Source organism: Mizuhopecten yessoensis, unplaced genomic scaffold (assembly GCF_002113885.1).
Source record: "Mizuhopecten yessoensis strain PY_sf001 unplaced genomic scaffold, ASM211388v2 scaffold8233, whole genome shotgun sequence".
Taxonomy (NCBI): domain Eukaryota; kingdom Metazoa; phylum Mollusca; class Bivalvia; order Pectinida; family Pectinidae; genus Mizuhopecten; species Mizuhopecten yessoensis.
The window spans coordinates 66453-78150 of NW_018407445.1; the positions used below are offsets into that span (position 1 = coordinate 66453).

Genomic DNA, 11698 nt, shown 5'->3' on the forward strand with positions numbered 1-11698 from the left:
CTGGTGCAAACAGCATCCAACTACAAATCCAGGGCTGAGTTTGATCTCAACATACTACAGTCTAATAGCAACAGAATGTGTACGGCATTGTCTGTGACAGTTTTAGATTGTAGGACTGAACCTCAACACTTTTTTGTGGAGATGCATTACTCAGTCATGGACATTACAAGGTTACCTTAAAGTGTTAACATGGCAGGTTGTTATGGAAACATAGCAGGTACTGATGGTGACATGACAGGTTGTTATGGTGACCCGGCAGATTGTTATGGTAACATGGCAGGTAGTAATGGTAACATGGCAGGTTGTTATGGTAACATGGCAGGTTGTTATGGTGACCTGGCAGCTGGTAGTTATGGTAACATGACAGGTTGTTGTGTATTGTATTTACCCTGCAACAAGCCTAAGGAGCTAACACATCTCTGACTAAAAGTGAGCTGGGTCAGTACAGGACAATGGATTATTATTTGTTGGCATTTTTATCAAATCACAATATCTATGAGTGGGGTTTTAACAGGCAGGTACCTATTGCTGGATAAATTGTCAGAAACTTCAAAACAATTCTGGTTTAATTACAAGGTGTTTGTACATGCCATGTTATCAGATGCTGAAGTGCTGTAGTAAAACCACAATTCAGAATTATTTGTGTTCAAATATTGTAAGGAAAGTAAAGAATTAAACTCTCTGGTCCTATTGTGAGCCAGGAGGGTTATCTTTTTGCCATAAAGGTGGCTTCCAGTTGATGTTTAGCACTACCCACAGGCCTAGGAAGCACCATGATTTTCTTGTTACTGTGAACAAAAAGATTCAAGATTTCTATTATGAGGCAATATCATTGTATTTTGATATACATGTACTCTAAAGGCTTATACTGGTGGGTTTTAACATTGCCCGAACCAAACAATTTCTTACATTTTAATTCATCTTCAAAGTAAAAAGATATTCATGGAGTCACCCTGTTATTGGTAGGTTACAGTTTTGGCACAAGTGTTTACAGTCATTAACGTAAACCTCTGTATTGTACTAGGATGCTGATATTGTGAGATTCTTAATGGTGCAAACATTAAAGCAGCTTAGTCAAACACCGAAAAGTTGTTTCAATTTTGTAAGATTTACTCGTCTTGGACTTTATGCTAAAATCTCTATGTTATGATATGCCATTCTGATAACTGTAATAATGTAACATGTTTCAGTTTGAATATCTTAAGGCAACATGATTTTGATTGTAAAACCACCCTGTGTATTATATCACTGCCTCTTGTTGTCCTTCATTGTTGTAAAATGAATGATTGTCACAATGGATGGACCTTTCTACATTCATAAATGTCTATATTTTGTAATAAAACTTTGAAATGGGTTACCAGAGTCATTTTCTGTCTGTTGATATGACACCAGTACCGCGACACTTAATACTGTACCTGTATCCTACAGAGACTTTTAAGGGGACCTAATAAATACATTGTACATACGTTCAGTAAAACAGTTATAATTTAGTCTTGTTCAACCAGACACTTAGCTTTCACTAACAACAAGAGTCTGATTGAACAACACAAAGTTATGATATTAAGTACAATAAAACAAGTTATAATGATCCCTAGGGTACCCAATGTGTCGGATAAATCAAATATGATGCATTTTTACATTTGTTAAAAAGCTTAACACATACACCAAAAATTGCAGAGGTTTTATGATATATACTAGTCTTTGTATCCTGTTAAGCATTTTTTTCCATATCAAAGAAAATCTTGAAAATGACAGATGACGTGCTATGGCCGACACAAGCTCACTTCGATGCACCACTGCATACGAGTAAGCTCACTTTTTGCCAAGTGATGTTAAAAAACAAACAAGTCTCATATGGTTTGGAGGATTTAATGAAATTAAGATAAGTACAAGTACCAATGACCTGCAGGTCAATACTGCAGTAAAGTTGTCTCACTACATGGCCATAGTAGCAACTGTATACATTTGTATATCATTTAAGTCGCCCCATTACATGGCATGGGTATAGCAGTACTTTCAAACACTAGTAAATTTGTATTGCTGTGTAGAAAAACTTCTATATACACTAGTAAAGTCATATTACTATGTAGCAGAACTTCTATACACTAGTAAAGTCATATTACTGTGTAGCAGAACACTAGAAAATCGTCCTACCACACAGTTCTTTACACCCTGGATAGTTCGTCCAATAGAATGGCCATGTAGTTTCTATGTACCAGTAAGATCACATTACATGGAAAGGTCATAGTAGCAGTTCTAATCACCTTAATAACTACAGGTAAATCATAGGAATACACTAGGAATCGTTGTATACAACATACAAATTAAATGTATCTGTTTTACAAAATACCAGTCCGATATATATGTGACACAGAAATAAGAAGGAATCACAATCAAGTAGAACCACAATGTCCCCAAATTTTGTTTTCTTTCCTCTAACAATTTTTAACTTACACAACTTACATGAATAAAGTGTTTCACTCATTCACTGTTTTAATATAAAGAATGAATTTGAAAATAAATTGAAAGAACACCCAGTTTCCTCTATAACAAAATTTGGGGTTGATTGTAAATGATTACAATGAGACAGTATAACCATGCACCGGATACCACTACAAACCTGGTTACTGATAGTTAGATTTACATGTAATACATATAACACTTCACATACAACTTAATCATGTTTCACCGGTAGGTCATAGTGTGTCTGTAGAAGCACCTGTTATAATGGGAAACATTTTTATCAATAAGATTTGTTTTTTGTAGACAAAATTGCATCTTTTTACCACAAGGAACAATGTTTTGCTCCAATGACGAGCATACAAACCACAGGAGATGATTGTAGATATAACATCTTTAATACTTGAATAGCTTAATAGAAATTGATCTTGCAGCTTTCGAATGTTGAACATAAGTATTTAGCACATTTGTGTCTCTGTAAATAGGATTACTGTTGAATCAAAGGATGGTTTGGAGAAAAGGAATAGTGTTCATGGTTCAGACAGAATGGAGACAAAATTGTGACAATGATGCAATTAGTCACCAGCACCTCCATACTAGAAATCGCAATGCCTGTACATATATTTACAAAATGGATCGCAGATTTAATGCTATATGCATAATAATAATAACCTGTCTTTACTGATTGTATCATCACATGATTACTCTGTTATTTAGTTAATACATTACACTTGTGTCATATGTAATTATTGTTTTGCAAATGCCAATGGACAGTGTCATATTACCTACGGTATGCTGATATCATAAATTGATAATGAAGCGACGCTACAGATAGTATCACAATGGAAACAACTGATACAGAATCAAGATGACTAAATATAAGATTTCTATGATGTGCTGGAAAAGCATGTTTTTCACAATATTTTTAAAAATTCCTGATCATCTTGTAAAAAGAATCTCCAACTTTGCTTCCATTTCATATGTGATTAACTTGTCAACAACTGGTAAAATGAAAAATTCTTAAAGACTTATTTCATAAATCTCATATGAAATAGAAACTCAAGATCGTACATGTAAAAGGTGTAATTTCTGCCATGGTGATGTAATATAGAAGAATACAATGATGCAAGTTAGTGGCAAAATGGTCATTTTCATTCCTCGTTACAATTGTATATTTGACAACATTTTCAGCCATTTGGTGACATGTGATTCAAATAATCTCAGATTTATTTCTATTTCCAAAATACATTTCAAGATTCTTTAAATATGACTAAAATATGTGTCCATTTCAAAAAGATTTAGTAAAAGTATGCCTATAGTTGAAATAATTCTTAATGCAATCTTATGAATCAGTTTCAAAAGTCTCATTTAATTCAGGATTACTTTACCACCAGTAACCGTTTATGAATACTCTGAAAATAAAGCCTTATTATGGACATCATCATCTTTGAGTTGCCATCTTGAAGCCTACTTGGGCCTATGTATTTTTATATCAATCATTCTTGTTAGTAATTCACATTTTAAACAGAGAGCCCTACCAATGAAGTGTGCACTAGTTTACATTACACCCATCATATAATCAATGTAGGACAAAGTTACAATCAATTAACTGTAACTCACTTTAATACTAACTTTCACTCATGTGTCTATCAAATATAATTCCTGTATTGCCATTACAACATGTTTGATAGAAATAAACCATCACATCAAATCATGAACTGTAAAATTCTGTAACAATACAAATTATAATACAAAGCTGTAACCTGGAAAATATGTGTTGACAATGACAAAGGAATAGTGTAGCTCATCCTCATTGTTCCAGAGAGTTTAAATTACGTTCATTTAAACTCTCTGCAACTCCCCCCCCNTGAGGAAAAGACAAGAAGACTAGTTTGATCCTTTGATGTCCATCAAAAGAATCTCGTGGTAGCCTAACAACATATTTATACATTTTTCTCTTCAGGCAGAGGTTACAGTTTATCTATTGATGTTTTTTTACAGAAACATAATGTCAGAAGAAAGTAAAAGAAGAAACAGACAGGAATATGAAAGAAAAGCATAGAACAGAAAATGAATAGGATTTCTATGGTTATATGTATTATACTTAAACAATATGTTGGATAGATTCATTTTCAATTAAACAAATCCTCTACATAGGACATCAATAAGATGATTAAGATCGATGTTACTTGATATGTAAATAATACTGGATGCGGAACAGACATGACGTGAATACGGGAGTAGATTAACTGGTACACAACTGTTGTAACACTCCGACATCTAGATCCGTAGATTAGATTTTAGTATGCTGTACAACTGTTTAACGTCAACTTGTGACAAGCGGTTCTATCCATTTCCTGGTGATACTCATTGTGGCAAACCAAAACAGGATATCATGCGTAGCATCAAGTTTAGTGCTATACAAATATCACAATGTAATGTCTGAAGGAATATTTGATTGGTTCGAGTGGGTCATCAATGTCCCCACTACCCTGTAACAGTTTCTAGGGACCAAATGCTGCCGCGGTTATATCTCAGTCCTCTGCCGCGGTTATATCTCAGTCCTCTGCCGCAGTTATATCTCAGTCCTCTGCCGCGGTTATACCTCAGTCCTCTGCTGCGGTTATATCTCAGTCCTCTGCCGCGGTTATACCTCAGTCCTCTGTCCCAGCATTGTGTGCATGGACTTCTGGATACACAATTTCCCGTGGAGAGGTCATCATTATGTCCCTCTCTGAAAGGTCAGAGTCAACGGCAAGTGTCTGGCCCTGAAACATATTAACAAAATTGTTTTGACAAGTAATTGAAAACTATGTAATTAATATAAAAAATATAATGAAACTTTATCCAACTAAAATACTCCATTTGTCACCTCACAATCAGCATATACAAAACATAAACTCCATCTTCACCAATTTTTTTTCTAGATGTATTGTGACCCTGGAAACATGAGGTTTACAGTAAGGGTTCACTTGTGTTGTAATGCATAGGGAAATTATGCCATAAAAAAATGAGTAATATCAATTTTTATTTCTAATTTTCCATTTGAAAAGAATCCTACAACTTAAGATTTCCAAAGTTTAGAAAAACATATTCACTATTCATTAATAAATACCCTTCACTTTTTCTATTTATATAAAAGTGGATATTTTTGTCGTGTGGTTCTATAAATAGAATGTGAAATACCATCAGGGTCATGTAGCCCCTTGACCAGGAGTAATTACTGTACCCTAAAAGGGATGCTTTTGTATTATGGCTAATATCTGGGGATAAACTATCAACATAAGCAGAAAATTATGCATAGTTGAAAATATTAGAGTCAAAGGAGGTTCTGAATGAATTTTCCTTCTCCAACCTGGCATTAATTTTGAAATAAAATATACTTCTGAAAATCATATCAAAATAAATACCATCACACAGAACGTTATTTGAGAAGGTGTTTTTTTGTAATTATTTTTGCATTCAAAATGTTCGTGTAACCATTATCAGCAGCCAATAAAGCTAATATATAGTTCAATTGGTAAAAAGTATCACCAAGTGAAAATTGCATACAAAAAATAATTCTTTGCATTTCTGCAAATGTTCCATTTTGGGTCCACTGACAGTAGACTTTGGAACGACAACACCCATCTGTGTCGGCACTGGTGCCGATGGAACTAAACTTACACTGCAGAAACAGAAAGATACCTACACACTTCCATGAAAGAAGTTTTTGGGTTTTTTTAATTCTAGAATTAGTAACAACACTTTCACCTACCTGTTTAAAAAATCGCTCAAACTCCTCAAGGACAGTCTCTGAGCTGAACTGAGCACGGAACTCTCTTCGCACTGGATCGTCCGTAGAGAAATCAATGGGCGACCAATCACAGTTCTTACTTTTCTTGTTGCTAATGACAAGAGAATTTATGGTGGTTCAGAGTTGTGTGCAGGATACTTTATACAATTATTTCTACTTAGTTTGATTACTATTTGGAAATCACAACTACATATGCATATTAACAATGGGATGAGAAAACCAGCATTGATCTTTTATAATACATTTCTATTTCATGAACTCCTGGGTCGGTACTCATGCTCAAACTCAGATTCTGTGGTCAAGCTCAATCTCTTGTTCAGGTGATAAATTGATCAAAATTCACATTTTTCCCCATACTTTGAAAGAAAGTTTGAGATATAAAGCCGATCATTCTTTTCAATGTGTAGACTTTACTTTTTGAACTTGTTACATGATATAAATAAGATATCAGGAAGTTGGTTTGAGTAGAATCCATACTAAAGCAGTAGAATGGTTTTACGAACACTGGCCCTGGTCACTAGTTTCATTTCTTCATTAAATGTTGTGCGTTTATCAAATAATAATAAATGTCAATTGTGTTCTTTCATATTTTTCTGAAAAACATTAATTTGATAATAAATGAACATCTAAAGACTAAGTTGTACAAAATACTTACACTTTCAAGATTGACTCTTTGATTAATAAATGATTACACACAGTAATTTTTTCATCTGTTTCCATGGTGATTCTGTTCCCATTCACATCTTCATCATACAACACCTTCAGCTGTCCCATTCCCAGGATCTACCAAACAACAAACACATGCCTTAGTCATTGTCTCAACAATCACACGTCACACTCCTGTCTCAACATAGTTACGTCACACTCCTGTCTCAACATACACACATCACACTCCTGTCTCAACATACACACCTCACACTCCTGTCTCAACATACACATAACAGACCTGTCTCAACATACACACATCACATTCGTGTCTCAACATACACACGTCATACTCCTGTCTCAACATGCACACGTCACACTCCTGTCTCAACATACACATAACAGACCTCTCTCAACATACACACATCACACTCATGTCTCAACATACACATCACACTCCTGTCTCAACAATGACACGTCACACTCCTGTCTCAACATAGTCACGTCACACTCCTGTCTCAACATACACACATCACACTCCTGTATCAACATACACACATCACACTCCTGTATCAACATACACACATCTGTCTCAACATACACACATCACACTCCTGTCTCAAAATACACACATCACACTCCTGTCTCAACAAATGCACGTCACACTCCTGTCACAACTTACACATAACAGACCTGTCTCAACATACACACATCACACTCCTGTCTCAACATAGTCACGTCACACTCCTGTCTCAACATACACACATCACATTCGTGTCTCAACATACACACGTCATACTCCTGTCTCAACATACACACATCACGCTCCTGTCTCAACATAGTCACGTCACACTCCTGTCTCAACATAAACACATCACACTCCTGTCTCAACAAACACACATCACACTCCTGTCTCAAGATACACACGTCACACTCCTGTCTCAACATACACACGTCATACTCCTGTCTCAACATACATACATCACACTCCTGTCTCAATATACACACATCACACTCCTGTCTCAACATACACTCATCACACTCCTGTCTCAACATACACATAACAGACCTGGCTCAACATACGCACATCACACTCATGTCTCAACATACACATCACTCCTGTCTCAACATACACACATCACACTCCTGTCCCAACATACACACATCACACTCCTGTCTCAACGTAAACACATCACACTCCTGTCTCAACATACACAAAACAAACCTGTCTCAACATACACACATCACACTCCTGTATCAACAAACCCATAACAGACCTGTCTCAACATACACACATCACACCCCTGTCTCAACATACACACATCACATTCGTGTCTCAACATACACACGTCATACTCCTGTCTCAACATACACCCATCACACTCCTGTCTCAACATACACACATCACTCTCCTGTCTCAACATACACACGTCACACTCCTGTCTCAACAAACACACATCACTCTCCTGTCTCAACATACACACATCACACTCCTGTCCCAACATACACACATCACTCTCCTGTCTCAACATACACACATCACACTCCTGTATCAACATACACATAACAGACCTGTCTCAACATACACATCACACTCCTGTGTGAGATTTTCTTATCTCACCCTTGGGTTGAGACAAGCTACACATGTTCTTTGCACGTTCTCAACAATTGTATGACGTCATAGCAACAATACCATGAACACTCCTGTCTCAACATACACACATCACACTCGTGTCTCAACATACACACATCACACTCCTGTCCCAACATACACACATCACTCTCCTGTCTCAACATACACACGTCACACTCCTTTCTCAACATACACACATCACCCTCCTGTCTCAACATACACATAACAGACCTGTCTCAACATACACACATCCCACTCCTGTCTCAACAAAAACACATCACACTCCTATCTCAACATACACACATCACACTCCTGTCTCACCATACACACATCACACTCCTGTCTCAACAAACACACATCACACTCCTGTCTCAACATACACCCATCACACTCCTGTCTCAACATACACACATCACTCTCCTGTCTCAACATACACACGTCACACTCCTGTCTCAACACCCACACATCACACTCCTGCCTCAACATACACACATCACACTCCTGTCTCACCATACACACATCACACTCCTGTCTCAACAAAAACACATCACACTCCTGTCTCAACATACACAAAACAAACCTGTCTCAACATACACACATCACACTCCTGCCTCAACATACACACATCACACTCCTGTCTCAACAAACACATAACAGACCTGTCTCAACATACACACATCACACTCCTGTCTCAACAAAAACACATCACACTCCTGTCTCAACATACATACATCACACTCCTGTCTCAACATACACACATCACACTCCTGTCTCAACATACACACAACAGACCTGTCTCAACATACACATCACACTCCTGTGTGAGATTTTCTTATCTCACCCTTGGGTTGAGACAAGCTACACATGTTCTTTGCACGTTCTCAACAATTGTATGACGTCATAGCAACAATACCATGACGGCACGGCAACAATACAATGACGTCACGTCGACAATTCAGTCGCATCACATCAACATGGTCTTGCATTGATTAACATCTATATAAAATACATAAGAGGGTAAACAGGGTAAGAGAAAAATAATAATTCACCCCCTTGGGAGTGAGACAGGGTGATCTCAACCCTCGGGGTAAGATTCTTAAGCTGTCAAACACTCAGCAAGCCTTGTATTTGACAACTTAAGAATCTTATCCCTCGGGTTGAGATTACCCTGTCTCACCCTCAAGGGGGTGAAAGATTCTATTAATCTCAAACCTCAAGGAAAGATTCTTAAGCAAACCTTGTATTTATCAACCTTAGAATCTTCCCCATCCAGTTGAGATTTCCCCATCTCACCGACAATAGGATGAAAGAATGTTAATCATTGTCTCAACAAACACATACACTGGTAATTGTCTCTTTCTCATCTCAACAAACTCATATCACATTTGATGTCTCAATAAACAATATTTACTTATTGCAAATTATTTTTTGTAACCTAGGCCTTTTTTGCACTTGTTGCCCGATGAACCTACCCCACTGTTTGCTATCCTATATTTACTAATAGTAGTATTTCACAAAATAAAATACAACATAATTGAGTAGACACACAGATAAACCAATCTTTTAGCTAGGGCTGCCATGAGATAAACAATATGACAATTTTAAGACCCTGCTAAGAAACCTGGCTACCAACACTCCAGGCTTCACACAATGACAAATGTTCTTAACCTAACAGCCTGCCAGGACTAGTCTAAAGTGTCACAACCCTAATAACTTATGCTAGAAGAGATGCTTGGCAGTACCTTCCATTTATCATTCTCCTTTGCATACATTGTTGCCCTTTTTTCAAATAAGATCATCTCTTCATCATCATCATCATCATCATCATCATCATCATCTTCATCATCATCGTCATCATCCTCTTCCTCATTCTCATTCTCCTCCTCCTCCTGTTCTTTGGTGGACTGTGTAGTGTCAGCTTCTCTGGACTCTACAGATGACACCTCTGACACCTGTATGGGTGTCTTGTCTGTCAACAACAATACTAGAATTGTGGTACGTTGTACCAGGTATGCATCTCATGTCCGATACATTTAGTAGTAAAATTATACATGTACCAACAAGATTTTACAAATTCACGCTCCCATCAAAGTCACACTTTTGGCAAGGAATACCAAACTATATATTAAAAGAAACAAGCAAGGTGTTAATGCAGAGCAATGATAACTTTCAGTTATGAAGTTGAGGGATGACACGGCTTGCTTTTTTATAGAGGAATGTGTGTGGTGCAGAATATAATGGTCTGTCATTGGTAACAGTGAACTTGATATACGATCTGGTGCAGCCACAAGAAAGGAGTGTGTGCTTCCAGTCATTGAGTGGAAATTAATTTTCAATTTATAGTAGCAGTAACCTTGACCTTTTATCCCAAAAAGAAGTAGATTCAGTTAGTAGTTATTCTGAAACAAAGATGAAAAGCACAGTGGGAAGAACAACATTACAATATCCGCTACAATCTTCATCAGGGAGTCTAGTTATACCAGGAGCAATGTGTTTACTGTATGTACCAAATATGGCCAGCCAGGTGAAACAATACCCATTTTAATGATAGGAGTCAGTTTCAAAATATCTCACACATTGACCTACTTTTAGCACACTATACTTTGCCATCCCATTATGTACCTGTGTACCGGGAAGATAGAATATGGATGGAGTGTGAAATTGTAGTTTCATCTTGTAGCACTAATGGCGGACTTACAGATTTAAATTTCATTATTGGACCAGCTCGAATGTTTTTACAGGAATTCTATTTGGCCGAAGATTTTCATGTACATTTACATTAGTGTTGTTGTTTTGCTGACAGATATAAACTCACCTTGAGTAAGATTCTCTCTCATCTCTGCCTGGCAGTTATCAATAATCAATTTAAACTTGTTGGCTATTTCTATGGTCTACAAAGGGAAAGAAAACAATTTGAAAAAAAGACAAGGTATTAATGTTTAGCTTTGTAAACAAGAGGCCCATGGGCCTTAACGGTCACCTGATATATTTATACAGAGAGTTGATTTTGTTTTTAACATGAACAGAAATATTATTCAAAGTGACAAAAAACAATAAAACCATCTTACTCAATATCTCGCATACAGATTTCAGACTAAAAAGGATTTGAAACTAGCACCTCTGATTCTTAACAAGGAAAATGAAGAAATTTTAGCACACTGACT

At 36.7% G+C, this 11698-nt stretch overlaps 1 protein-coding gene across 3 annotated transcripts in view; it reads right to left on the minus strand.

The window, feature by feature from the left end:
* Positions 1–4345: 4345 nt before the first annotated feature.
* Positions 4346–11698, minus strand: part of LOC110455517 (E3 SUMO-protein ligase RanBP2-like) — a 37224-nt gene continuing 29871 nt past the window's right edge. The window contains exons 31-36 of one of the 3 annotated variants that reach the window (XM_021505697.1): positions 11350–11425; positions 10277–10503; positions 6912–7039; positions 6218–6347; positions 5114–5228; positions 4346–4993 (exon numbers count right to left, since the gene is read on the minus strand). In XM_021505697.1, the coding sequence (XP_021361372.1) occupies positions 5115–5228; positions 6218–6347; positions 6912–7039; positions 10277–10503; positions 11350–11425 (675 nt within the window). In that variant the 3' untranslated portion in view covers positions 4346–4993; position 5114. Of the gene's footprint in view, positions 5229–6217; positions 6348–6911; positions 7040–10276; positions 10504–11349; positions 11426–11698 lie in introns of all 3 variants that reach the window. The other 2 variants (XM_021505696.1, XM_021505698.1) reach the window with 2 other exon arrangements.